At 43.5% G+C, this 14,337-nt stretch overlaps 1 protein-coding gene across 4 annotated transcripts in view; it reads right to left on the minus strand.

The window, feature by feature from the left end:
* Positions 1 to 14,337, minus strand: part of CCDC158 (coiled-coil domain containing 158) — a 47,896-nt gene that overhangs the window by 30,460 nt on the left and 3,099 nt on the right. For all 4 annotated transcript variants that reach the window (XM_060278374.1, XM_035103076.2, XM_060278373.1 and 1 more), the window contains exons 2-7: positions 9,194 to 9,245; positions 8,239 to 8,275; positions 7,402 to 7,523; positions 5,213 to 5,499; positions 4,343 to 4,452; positions 2,983 to 3,310 (exon numbers count right to left, since the gene is read on the minus strand). In XM_060278374.1, the coding sequence (XP_060134357.1) occupies positions 2,983 to 3,310; positions 4,343 to 4,452; positions 5,213 to 5,499; positions 7,402 to 7,523; positions 8,239 to 8,264 (873 nt within the window). In that variant the 5' untranslated portion in view covers positions 8,265 to 8,275; positions 9,194 to 9,245. The remainder of the gene's footprint in view (positions 1 to 2,982; positions 3,311 to 4,342; positions 4,453 to 5,212; positions 5,500 to 7,401; positions 7,524 to 8,238; positions 8,276 to 9,193; positions 9,246 to 14,337) is intronic.

Raw genomic sequence — 14,337 nt, forward strand, 5'->3', positions numbered from 1 at the left:
CTATTTACGGAACACAAGCATTAAGGGGGATAGCGAAGTTTGTTGATTCAGCACTCCTATGTTTGGACTGATAAGGATCACATGGTGGTTTATCATTAACATACAATAAGTGCTGACTGTGTATTCTGAAGACCTCCAGCTGCATCTGTGCGGGAGGGGGTGGGAGGTGTATGGGGTGGGCTAGTACCTCTGCTGGGGGACACATTGTGCTCCTTCTGGGGTAGTCTGTCCACCTTTGGTCCCCACCCGGCACTTAACTCTCATCTGTGGCTCCTAGAAGCTGTCACCATGCAAAAGCAGCCACACCCCAGGGAATAGCTTAGATTGGCCGGCTAAACCAGGTGAGGGTAGCTGATGGGTCTCAAACCCTCAGCAAGATAGGGACTTCTCCTGCATGCGAAGACAGACTCTGGTGGATTGAGCAGATGAGACCAATAATAGGTACAACAGTGGAGAAGGTGGTTTCTGCATATGCTGTAGAGCAGGGGTCAGCAAACTTTTTCAGCAGGGAGCCCGTCCACTGTCCCTCAGACCTTGTGGGGGGCCAGAAAATAATGAACGAAATCCTATGCCACACAAATAACCCAGAGATGCATTTTAAATAAAAGGACACATTCTACTCATGCTGATTCCTGGACCGTCTGCGGGTCAGATTTAGAAGGTGATTGGGCTGGATTTGGCCCCTGGGCCTTAGTTTGCCTACCCATGCTGTAGTGTAGAGGGAAGTGGGGGCATATGGGGCTTGTCAGCCTCTGCTGCCTGGCAGGATATCTTTGGGAGAAGACAAGGCTAATGAATAAACCCTACACAAATCCAGAGTGGAGTCCCTAAGACAGTTGGATGGAGTCTTGTATGCCTCTTTCCGCTAACTCCTGCAGTCAAGCTGGCGCCAAACGTATTGTTCTGCTTTCCTTTGAACCACATCAGCAAGGTGGGGGGTGGCCTTGTTGACTGGTCAGCCCAGGACCTCCATACACACTGCCCAAGCTTGCACCGTGGGGAGGTGCTGCTAACTTTACCCTCAGAGTCGCACTCTATTGTCTCTCGAGGCAGAAGGATGCAAACAACAACATCTGCACAAGATAAGCTTGTGGTTCTTGCTCCCATCATTGCTTATTCCAAGATACTTGCCAGAGCCTAGCAGCTGAAAGAAGAAAATGCCTCTACTTGGCTCTTTCTCCATCTGACACAGGCTTCAAAAACTGCCCTGTATGTGCTCCACAATTCACAACAGTGTCATCTTAATTGGCAGGCCCGTGTCTACAGGAAGGGGAAGAGATTGCTGTGGTTCAGAGGCTTCAACACTCATCCTATGGAAGTATGAGATTGGCTGCAGCCTTTCACAGCTGTGTGCTTTCCAGATGTTTTGGTGAACAACTCCTACCAGTCCCAGCCAGCATGGCCAATGGCCTGGAATGAACTGTAGTCCAAAGCATGTGGATGTTTTGGACCAGAGATTAGGGAAGGCTGCAGTAAGCAGCGTAACACCGTGAGTATGAACGAGCCTAGTTTACTCCTCATAGAGGCAATGGGACTTCCAAGGTCTCAGGCTCTTTCCCAGCTCTGCTACCCAAGATTCTCCAAATGGAGATGCTAGTGATTGAAACTGGGACCTTTTGTATGCTGGGCTGGAAAAAACTGTCCTGATCCTGACCCCCTTCGGGTGAGACATGTTTCTGTATAGTTTGAAACCAGACTGCTAAGGCATAGGTTCATTGATCAGCTGATTGGCAGCACCTGCAACCCACCTTTCAGCAAGGAGGCATGACTATACCTGTCCTACACCTGATGTCACTTTGTCTTAAGAGACTGATGCTCTTTGGACTGGGGGTGTTCTGCAGCCATTTGCCATCTGGGCCAAAATGTATTCTCATACCCTACTGAACTATTAATTATAGTAATGAGAGTTTCCCATGGCCTTTGGATCCCAATAAACCAGGATGAGGCATTCGGACTGGAAAGTGGATAATGTTGGAGGCACTCCAACCAAAGCAAATGAAGCTGGCTGCAGACAGGGAAAGAAGGAGCACCCTAGGAGGATGAACAAAACTCCAGCAGAAGAAAAGGAAGAGGTTCAAGGTCTCCGTTTACTTTTAAAAAAACTCCTTATTGGTGCCATCTGAATTATTTGTTGTAAGCTGCTATTTTTCTTGGGTCTGTGACAAAGAAATACATGGCTAAAAACACCCCTATTCCACCATGCCATAGTCCTGGTCCACAATGGACTCACTCTGGCTATTTAAAATAAATAAACGCACAAGGTCAAACTATCAATGCATTTAACTTAATTGGAGTTTGGTGGAGTCTCTCTGAGGAAAAAGTGGTTCCACATAAATAAGAGAATAATAATAGTTGCGGTTATTAACAATAATCATGTTAGGGCTTTAACACCCATTAAAATCTTAGTTGATTGTTCTGCCTTCATCAAATCCCAGCAAGAAAATAATAATGACAGGAGGTAAGAATTCATTCTGGGCAGAGGTGGGTGAGATTTGGCAGGAGTTCAATGCCCCCTCCCACCTGCCTTTGCTGCCCTTTGAATCTCCCCGCCCAGCTCCAAACTCCAGCCTTATGAGGAGTGAGAGGCGACCCAGGTTTTGACACATGGAATGGACGTTTTCACACCAGGTCTGGCCCAGAGCCCAATCAGAGGTGCAATCCAGTTATCTGCATTTAAGCCTCAGTGTTTTCAAAGGGACCAGAGCGTGCATGGCTGTGCACCAGAAATGTGGCCGATGACACTGGCCAACAAAGAGATACCACTGTGGTTACATCCAAAATGGTTACTTAATTCTATCCTGTGAAATAGGATAACAAAGTGTAAAAATGACCACAGGATGTGAGCTGAACTTGTGCTCCCGTAACCTGGTTACAATCCAGCTGTCAATATGACCTTGGTTATGCCACTAGATTCCCTCCTGTCTTGAATACACAGTGATCTAACGCTTAAATTTCATTCAGAATGAGTTGAAGGGCACTTACTGGAGTAAGCCTCGCTTTGAGCAGGGACATCTCCGTATCTAGATCTCGCAGGACTTTACTGAAAGCCCTGGGAAGGTTGCAGACGTGAAGGTTTGTGATGCTCTCCTGATCAAAGATCTTCTTTCCCGAACTTTCTTCATAGCCCAGTAGGACATTGCGAAGTTCCTGGAGGATGTCTTCATGGCCCTGTACCATCTTCTTCAGATGTTCTGTTTGGTTGTTGGCTTCCTTCAGCATCTCCTCCTGAAGGTGATTGGCTGTTTGCAGCTCATTGATTGTAGCGTTCAGCTTGCAATTGAGATCCTCTTGGGTTTGAGACTCTTTTCGCCTATTTATCAGAAAAGGAAGCATCCAATGCAAATTCAAACACCCCACAACTGTGTTTTGTGGTTTCTTTTGCAGTCTCAAACAGGTGTACAGCTTCAGTCTTTTAGTGCTATTCTGGGTGCACTTCTATGCTGACCTAGACTGTAGTACAAAGGTAAAATTTACATAGGTGTCCCCACCCACTTTTGCTTTTGGCCCCACCCACCAATGGCACGTGGCCTTTGGCAGGTTGCCCATAAAGGAATGTGGCTCTTGGGCTGTAAAAGCTTTCTGCCCCTGATCCCCCCAAACCCGCAACAATATGAAAAAGAAACCACTGTTAAACTTCTGATATGCCATCGCCACAAGACAACTGACCATGTAGCAATTGACTCTGGAACTTCCCACTACCTGGGAAAATGGGAGGTCTGCAAAACAATACCAGCTACCTGAGTTGCACAGGGCATGGGGCCATTCCCAAGATGCTTTCTTTGATCCCAAGTCATAAATTTAGAGCCTAGCTGGGAAGCTGCAACTGGAATATACAAATGGTCTTAGAACTGTGGCCTTCTGACAGGAGTGAGCCAGCAGTAAATCACACTGAGCAAGCTGGAGTTAACTCCTTAAAAGCAAAACAGGATCTGCCCAGGAGTGGGAGGCCTAATGAGCACAGCAACTCACGTTCTGCCCCCCCAAGCAACTGGAGACTGTGCCCGCTTGTCTGTATTTGTTCCTCTCACTTCATGCCTCTTCTGGTTCTGGGAGACCGGGGGGAGGGGGAGGGGAGCTTGTTACTGCAGGAGGCGGAGACACCCATGCTTCTTCACAGGCCTGACCTATCGCTGCCACAGACTCTCCAAGCTCACTAAGCCCTGTTACCTCTTCAGCATCTAACACCTCCTCCTCCCAGTCTTCTCCCTCTGACCACTCATCACCACTCCCTGGGCTCTGAGCCTTTTTCAATTGGGGGTTCCCCAGCTGGTTTCTCCCACCATTCCTCTGTGTTGAACCAGTCCATGACACCCACTCTAGTTTGTACCATGGGGGTGCTCACCTGAGATCAGTTAAAGACTCTTTTTCCCTCGTTACCTCCCGAAGGTTTGTCTGCAACTCAATTATTGTCTGTCTTAAAGTTAATTTCTGTTGCTCATGTTGTTCTGTAGCCTGCGGGAAGCAAAATAAGATCATGAAACAGTATTAACAGTAGACAAAATGCAATTTGGGAAATGGAGCAAGGCAAATATTGGCGGCACTGCTCTAGGACAGATCTTCAGAGTTGCAGAAGTCAGATAATTGTAATTAAGAGAAGGCCTGCTGCAGTTTTCCATGATGAATAATCTGGCTCTGGCTGTTTTGCTAATCTGATGAGTGCAAGAGGTATCATTTAGACATGGCAGACAATTTTCATTTAACAGAACCAGCCATAAAAGGGAGTCTGATCTATCCCTAGCCTTCAACAACACCCCCCTCGTTCACACAAACATGCACCACACGAAGGCATGCAGTTGCAGATTAAAATCCAGGCTCTAAAAGCATACCTGCTGAATAAAAACTAAACTACGGTAGCTACACTGGGTTCGTGAACTGAGATGAAGAGAGGCTTCCTTAATCTTAACAAACAGTTCCCAACATTTTGGTAGTGCAACCAATATCAATGTATGCATTTATTTATTAAAATGTTTCTATTAAAACTTCCTAAAAGTTGACTATGAAATTTTGAAAACTATATAATTAATTATAAAACCCTTCCTGTATGATCCCAATCTGCTGCATTCAGATTTTCTTGGTGCATAACTTTTGATTCTCCCACCACCACCTTTAGTGCAGGGAATACACTGCCGTGGTTGTGATATCCAACCCCCCCCCCCCGCAGTTAAATGACAACCAGTACACTGAGAGCCTTTCTGCCAAGCTGGAAACTCACTTCATTTAGCTTCTTCTGCAGATCTCTGACTTGCTGAGAATATTCTTCCAAGATGGACTCAATGGACTCTTTCCCTTTCCCTGGACATTTCTTGGGCCTTTTACTGGTCTCCATGTCAATGTCCAATTCATATTTAGTGTATACAATTTTGGGAGGGCTGCTGGTGGCGGCAGCAGCAGCAGCAGCAGCAGGGGCTGTACTACAGGTAGAACTCGTGGAGCCCTCCGCCAGTGTGCCAAGCCTGGAAGATGGTGCATTTAGGTTGCTCCTATATGGAGAAGTAGCGCCTATGGGAAACAACAAAGACGTTCAGGGCGGCTGAAGAAAGTGAAACAGTAGCAATAGCGGTGCAAGTACAGTGAAAGTGACTGGCTGCTTGCCTAAGGCCCATATGGGGGTCATTTAACCGGCCCATGAGCCGCTCCTGAACCAAGCTGCCCGCTTGGTGAGTCCTTGTGGTGCTAAACCGCCGCAGCGTGGCGTGGGGACTCGCTTCAGCAGCGACGGAAATCGCATCAGCGCATGCGCAGATGCCGGAAATCGTGGGCACGCGGACGCCAAATAACACATCTAAGCAGGCGCCGGAAATCGCGGGCGCAATCCGGCCCATGGAGGGATCTCCGCTGGAGTGAACCGGCCCCAGCGAGGTAAACCTTGCCAACCCCTGTATTAGAGCCATGTACACAGAGTAGAAGATGGCAGGATTCCCAAGGATGAGCATTACGGGGAGCTAGCTTCAGCCACCAGACTCGTTGACAGAGCAATTCTGTGCTACAAAGATGTGTGCAAACGTGACGTGAAGGCTGGCAAACATCAAGCCTGCCGTGTGGGAATCCCTTGCAGATGACCGCAGTGCTTGGAGGCAGGCAGGTAGGTCAGTGACCAGAGGAGGAATGACCACTGTGAGGACCACAGAGAGATGAAACACGACGTTGCATCTGCAGCAGCACAACCGGACGCCTTCATCTGCCCCGGCTGCAACAAAATATGTCTCTCCCATATTGGTCACTACAGCCACAGCAGGTGCTGTAACTCTCCAACAGTTGGACTCCCCCCCCCCGGTGGCACACTCTTCCGCTAACTATCAAGGCAGGCAGCAAGAGACTATATCCTTGTGGAAGTTGTAGTGTTTGTCTGAACTGCAGCAATATATGGGCTGCATTCTGAGAACTGTAGTTTGTTAAAGGTGCTGGAAACTGTATCTCTGTGAGAGATAAACCCTATGATGAATTAATCCTAGGAATAAGAAGGAATATATGATTAAGGACTTTTATACATACGGCACTGAAGGAGCGATCGGTATAGGGAAGTGCTTTTGCTCATTACTGCATGAAGGCATGTCAACCCCCCAAAAAAACTACACCTCCTATCTGTGAGCACAGAAGTTGCACTGTAACTAGTAGACTTCAAAGTCCATAGGCCAAACAATATTTGAACACAAACTTGCAGGAAAGATTCTGAAATTGTGGTGTGTAGAGCATACACAAGCTTCAGGAAAAGAACTATTCAAACAGTTAAAGAAAAGGATGTATTGGGCCCACAGATAAGGGTAATGCTATTGCCTAACGGGCTTGATGAGGGTATCAACTGGATGACAGCTACAGATGTGATGGGAAACGCAGACTCTTAACCTTCCTGTGTTTTATATAAACGTTTTCTATTTTCCATTTGTATTGGGTTTTACTATAACACTTTAATGCTGTTGCAATATAGAATAATATTGTAGAATAATGCAGAATAAGCGTTGGCAGGATAGTTTTAAAGAGTGAATCGGGTATATGAAAATTTAACCAGGATGCTTATTACACTTGATTACCTTATTGGGTCAGGTATCTAATTTCTTGGAATGGTATAAAAATCCCAACCTTTTGAGCATAGACCTAGATCAGTTTGAGGATATTTATTGTCTGAATGAAGAACTGGTTCAAGTATGTAACATATTTGAAGTGAGTTTTGCTCCATTGTTTTTAATAAAAAAAACCATTTTAAGTCTCTCGCTAAACTGATCTAACCAACTCACTTTTTTGTAGGGTTTTAGCCAGGGCTGCCTGTTTGAAATTTAAGAGGCTTAACCTTTTCATCCATCTTTTGAATGCAACTAGTAGCTCTGAAATCACCTTGTTGCCTCTATGGTCAGCTGCAAGGCATTCTCCATTTTTACACTTGATGTACATGCAGGTTGCACATACCTGAACTTGTCAAGAGGTTTGAAGGAGAGGAACACCCTTGACGTGTGAGGGATTCCACTGAGAATTTGGTTGCTTCTTCCTGAAGTTTCAAGGTCTCTTGGGTTTGCCTTTGCAGCGCTTCCCTGTGGAGTCAAAAGGCTGCATATGAGTAGAGACTATGCTGGATGGAAAGCGAAACACCCATGGACAACAAAAGAGGTTTAAAGACGCCCTCAAGGCAAATCTTTTTTTTAAATGCAGTATAAGCACGGAAGATTGGGAAACACTGGCCTGTGAGTGCTCCAATTGGAGAACAGCCTTTACCAAAGGTGTTGTGGGTTTTGAAGATGCTCAAACTCAGGGCAAAAAGGAGAAACGAGCAAAGAGGAAGGCATGTGTGGCAAACCCTCACCGTGATCAACTCCTGCCCGGAAACCTATGTCCTCACATAGGTTTGGAAGGATGTGTGGGTCCAGAATTGGCCTCCACAGTCACTTACGGACACACCGTTAAGACCATGTTAATGGGAGACAATCTTACTCAGCCACGAGTGATCGCCAAACTACACCACCTACTGGTGACTTGCACCTTACAGGAAAAGACACTGTGGAAAGAGCTTTCTGAGCCCTCTTCCTTGCTCCCAGAGCCTGCTAAGCAAGGCGGTGGGCAAGGCCCACTCCAGACAAATGCACTGTCTGCTGGACCTTTCTGAGAAATGATAGTGTCAACTAACAGATAAATACTTTACTACTAAATTCTCCCAAGAATCTATTAATTATCAAGGACATTCCTGTGCTCAAATTGTCAACTGCAGATTATTGACAACTCTGTAACATGGTAAAAGCAAGCAGGCACTACCTTAGTTCTTTGATATTCTTGCTCATTTTTGCAAAACCTGCAAACAACAACAATTATTTCAGAAGAAATCAATTTCAGAAAACCTTTGTGATAAAATATACAAATGAATGCAAGAGCATTACAAGTATACATGGGATACATTTATTTTGGAATCCATGCATGGTTCTTAAATGTTACATATTTTAACAAACTGATTACGTATTTTTAAAATCACGTGCCGTATTTTCCGGCGTATAAGACTACTGGGCGTATAAGACGGCCCCCAACTTTTCCAGTTAAAATATAGAGTTTGGGATATACTCGCCGTATAAGAAATACGACCTGGCATATAAGACGACCCCTGACTTTTGAGAAGATTTTCCTGGGTTAAAAAGTAGTCTTATACGCAGGAAAATACAGTATTTTTGCTCTTTTCCATTTCAAAACAAACAAAAAGTTTAAGAAAAGCTCCTTTCATGAGAAAGCTTCTTTACTATAACTTTTTTAAATGAATACCTTGCCTTGTACTATTGAACAGGTGAGCAACCTGAAAAACAGGGACCAACCACATTTTATGTGGTCTCCCAAGCCTCATGAAACTGACCTAACTTTCCATCCCATCATGATTCATTTCTATCTGTTCATTTTATCCTTATTGTTCCTTGCCTTTTCAGGCTTTCTAAGTAGTGTCTGAATAGTTGGAAGGGAACAGTATTTTACTGAATGAAAATAAGTGTATGGCTTTTAAATAAAAGTGTTTTTCCTGGTTGTATCGATTTGGGGAAATAAATATATTTATTTGAGACCATCCCCATTATACCCAGTGGTTACACCCACAACATACATTTAAAGTGGATGGCTTCCCTCAAAGAATTCTGGAACTGCAGGGCAATTCAAATAAATGCACACGCCCCCTTACTCAGCCAGTGCCAGATAACAGCAATAAAAATCTGATCTACCACCAAAATATTTATACCTCAAAAGGTGTTTGTCCTCTCCAAGAACCGCAAAAGGATTTCCCGACAAACCTAAATAGATATAAACTTTATCAGCATTCAAAAGTCACACATCGTTTTTAGACGGCAGAACCTTTAGAAAAGCAAGATAAGAGATTGCACATTTTCAGGATACAGCTTCCAATTTCAAGTTTAAAAGATGTAGTATAAATTTGCTCAGCTCTTTGCTTATGCAGATGTGACACAAGAGGATGCAGACTGAAGCCAGATACATTTGACTGCTTTGCCTTTTTCATTTTTGGTCAGATCGCCAACCAGCGCATCATGCTCAATATATATATATTAAGAAACTTAGACTGTCAGCCCAGCCTACACATGAAAAACTTAAATATTGTCCACTCCAAACAGTCAGAAAAATATTGTTTCTATTCTATTCACTGAACTTCTTGAAACTTAGCACTGAAGGGGTTGATTCTGTATTCATAGGTTTGTAGAACAATAGGTTTAAGGTCTTTTTCTCAACTCTGTTCACGTTATAACATTTTTGCTGTGAAGAAGAGGCATGTGATCTCTGCTGAGTCAAATTCAGTTTTGAGAACTGCAAAAGTAAACCAAGCATCTGTGATAATATCTTGTAGGCAGAGAAATTGCCCAATAATCTTACAAAAACCTCTGGAAGAGCATGACATTGTGAATGGATTAATAGAATTTATTTACCAAAAAAATTAAACATATACTGTACTGTACAACCTTATTCCACATAATTAAAAAACTAATCTTTATTTCATGATGGAATAACCTTTGGATGGTAATATATTTTCTTCAAAAAGCATTTTATTTTAAAAAATCTGATTTAAATAAAAAAAATCTGTTTTTTTTTTAAATAAAAAAATCATTGATTTTTATCCACCCTGCACATGGCCACTCGCTGCAGCCAAGAGGAGGAATACTAGTTCTATATAGATCAGAGGGGGAGTGTTGGAATTGTCAGTGGATAATAAAACTTAAGCTGACTTTGGATATATAGGCCTGCCTATTACCTTTGAGATGGAAAGACTCCCTGTTTGTAATCCTGGAGAGCAGCTGCCAGTCAATGACAACAGCACTGGACCAGATGGAGCAGTTTGATCAGTGAAGGAAAATATATTAGTCTTACTCAGGGTGGGCTCGCTGAAATCAAAGGTCAGGACTAACTTAAGTCCATTAATTTCAGAGACTCTACTCCAAGTAGAACTTAGTTGGGCACCACCAATCTCTGTATCCACTTTCAAAAGAAAGAAAAAGAGATGCAGCCATAAATGGAAGACGAAAAGTCTCAGGCTACTGCATTATCTTTGGATATCCCTCATGACCATGGCTTCAGAATGACGAAGGCTGCATGCAGTCCTAACGCTACTGGGAATAAGCCTCGTTATATTCAATGGGACTTAATTTCTGAGTAGACATGGCTAGGATTGTGCTGCAAGGCTGCACTTCTATATGTATACCTGGGAGTTAACTCCATTGAACTCAGCATAACTTACTTTCGAGCAGACATGTATAGAATTGCACTATAAGTGCAAGGCAGTTACCTTGCAGAGTAGGCAAAGAATAATTCACATTATTCTCTGATAGGAGTGTCTAATGCTTACAAAGCGAAAAAGCCATAGGTGGGTCCTGCATCCATGATTTGGTTTGAATAATTACAATTTATTATTGCAATTATTCCCATCATATGCTGTCTGCTTAGTATTGCACAAAGAATCTCACTGTCTCTGTTGCCTGTATCACGCTTGAGAGTGCTGAGTCAGATCCTTCAAAGAACAATTAAATGGATTGTAATGTTCTTTCTACAAGTTTGCCTTAATGCTGTCTCTCCTGGTATGCCCCGCAGAGGACCTTAAGGTCCACAAACAACAATACTTTGGAGATCCCGAGCCATAAAGTGGCTAGATTGGCCTCTACTAGAGCCAGGGCCTTTTCAGTATTGGCCCCAACTTGGTGGAACGCTCTTTCCCAGGAGACCAGGGCCCTGCGGGATTTGTCATCTTTCCGCAGGGCCTGCAAGACAGAGCTGTTCCGCCTGGCCTTTGGGTTGGGCTTAGCCTGACCCCTGTGTTTTCCTCCCTCATGGCCTGGATTTATGGACTACTTGAAATGAGGCTGCATTTTAAATTTTAATACTGTATTTTAATCTGTATTCTAATTAATTGTTTTTATGTTTTATTGTGGTTTTGTTGGTGTGAGCCGCCCTGAGCCCGGTTTTTGACTGGGGAGGGCGGGGTATAAATAAAAAGTTGTTGTTGTTGTTGTTGTTGTTGTTGTTGTTGTTGTTATTATTATTATTATTATTATTATTATTATTATTATGGAGCATAGTTAAACTCCACTGACTGCAGAGATCTGTAGTTCACATGATGGAATGGCTTTCTTTTCAAACTGAAGTCTGGTATAGGAATGGGAGCGAAATTCAATCTAGTTCGTATTTATAGGTGAATCAATCCAATTTGTACTTTCTAAAACAATTTGTGAACAGAAACACAGCCATCCTTTGAACTCTGCGCTTCTCCAACTTTTGCTATGCAGTTATCCAGCCAGGTAATGTGTGCAAAGATGCATATGTTAGTGGGGAAACATACAAAATGTGTTGTATTAGGGAAAGCTGCTTTGCAAAAATTGGGTACAGTGCAGCAACTTTGCTGGCTCACAGAGTCTCAAAGATGCACATGCAAGTCAGGAGGACTTTAGATGTTTCAACGAAGAGCTGCGAACAATGGTGATGTGGAATTTGCCCAAGGGGCTAGATGCAGAAGACAAGGAGAGTAGGACTAATTTTGTGCTAATGTTGTGCTGGACTGGCAGGTGCCTAAAAGTTCTTGAAAATAATACAATTGTTTCTTGGAGCCTGCATGTTCTGATGGATAATAATATTTAATTAAAAATGAGGGATGTCAAAAAGCACTTGCATTGATGAAAATAAGATGCTAATATCTTGCCTTTGCACTGTCCAGAAAAACATCAGGGGAAGATTCTCAGGGGACCCTCCCACTATCATCCAACAGGGAAAAGGGAGGCTTTGCTGATTCTCTAAAAGGCACAATCCAGTTAACACAGAGGAAAATATTTTGGCTACGTTGTAGACATTTAACCATTTTATATAAATAAATTACATTTTTGTGCCTGGGCAACCACAAATGAATGGGAGAGCTTGCAAAAATAAATAAGCCTGGATGAACTTTGATGCTCTGGAACAAAGTGAACACTTATTAGGGGTCATTGTCTAGAATAATCTAGCTACTGTATATTCATGTAAGGAAAGGAAAGGAAATAAATCCCCAAGTATGTACAAGAGTATTGTATTTAAACACTCACCTTGTTGCCATTGGCAACCCGGAATTCCATGCAGCTAAGTGTGTGGAATTCTCTCCAGGAGAGTTAGCAGGTTTCACCTTCATCATCCTGCTCAACTTCCCCACTGGGTATGGAGGAAGATAAAACAGGCTGGTGAAGAAGAAACTGCATGGACAGCTACAAAAGTATGGAATTTATACTAACCTTAACTCAGATAACAAAGAAATCTAGACACTCAAGGACAGGTGGCAGGGGAAGAATTGGGAGGAAGGGTGCAGTTTAACTTTTATTTCTTTACATAACACTGTATTCTTGAAAATCAATAAATATAAGGGGGGGGGGAGCCTGTGTGTTCTGTCCTTCCTTTGGTAGTCTGCTGTGCTTTCAGTTGCATCAAAAAAGGCAAGTATTTTTTATATTGCAGCCTACTACTGGGGAGGGGGGCTTATTTACAAGGCTGAAATATCTGAGGAAGTGTGCATGCACATGAAAGCTCATACCAATGACAAACTTAGTTGGTCTCTAAGGTGCTACTGGAAGGATTTTTTTTTTTACATATACCAGTACTTATTTCTTTTTGAAATGGTTTTATTCCCCTTCCCCTGTATCAAGCTTTGAGGGGTACCTAAGAAAAGCTGACAACTGAGCTCAATAACAGGCGAAGAGGAGCAATAGAAGTGTTTAAAAATATGTTTTTATAGTAACAAGGTCTCTCTGTGCCATGTCAAATACATTCTTCTTTCATTTATTAATATGGTAGTGTAGAGTACTATAAGATGATTGGCACCTGCCTTTCTTGACTCTCTTTTAAAATGCAACATACAGTATAAGGCTAATGCATAGGAGAAAAGAAAGTGAATGAATGAAGCTGGCTGAAATGGTGAAAAAGAAGAGAACACCAAGAGGACCACTCAAGATTTGGGAGGGGAGAAGGAATCCTTTAAAACCAGGATATCAGAATTTTCTGTATTTGTGACATATTCACCTTGTTGGTGGTGCTACCCCTGGGGTGGGGAGACCGCCCGGTTGGTACTGACCTGTAACAGAACCTTTGCACTTCGCGTGTTGTGAAATGCTCTCCCTGGTGAGGTGTGCCTGTCTCCCTCATTCATGATTCAGGAATTTTTAAAGAAATCCTTTACCTAGGCATTAGATGGCTGAAAGACACTTCCTGGCAACCCTGAGCTCACTGGTTGAGATAATGTTTTAAAACACTTAATGTTTTATGAACACTTTAGAAAAAAAAACCCATGTTATTATTGATGCCGTTTGCTCTTTCAGGAGAAAAGGTGGGATATAAATAAAATAAGTTAATATGGGGAAACAGCTGGCAAGGCGGCTTGCCAGGCTGACATAGGCAGGTCCCAGGCCTTTCGGACCCTCTTGAGCAAAACAGCAGATTTAAGAGCTCAACAACCAAGAAATCCATACTCTGGCATCCAAACCCACAATCCACTAGCAGTTACCCAGGGACCCGAGGACTGGGCCGTGCTGACAAAGTCTGCACGCTCTGGGTCCTGCGAGGAAGGGGTGAAACTGTTGTATTGTAACTCTCAGAGAAAACACACCAGTGCCAGATCTAGGGCAGTGTGGGCAATTCCCGTGCCAAGCCGAAGGGGGCACAAAACTGAGAAGATTCATAACGGAGGAGATCCGTTTGGGGGCACCGGATTTTGGCCTCATTCAGGGCACCATAGGATGAAAGATTGCCAAAATCCGCCCCAGACTACGCATTCCTCAGAAACAGGAAAGCTAAGGGTAAACCCACCCCCCCACCCCGAAAAAGGTATCCTGGGCGGGCAAGCTGCCTCCCTGCCTTTCAAGTCCCAACACT

The sequence above is a fragment of the Zootoca vivipara genome, chromosome 9 (genome assembly GCF_963506605.1).
Source record: "Zootoca vivipara chromosome 9, rZooViv1.1, whole genome shotgun sequence".
Lineage (NCBI taxonomy): Eukaryota > Metazoa > Chordata > Lepidosauria > Squamata > Lacertidae > Zootoca > Zootoca vivipara.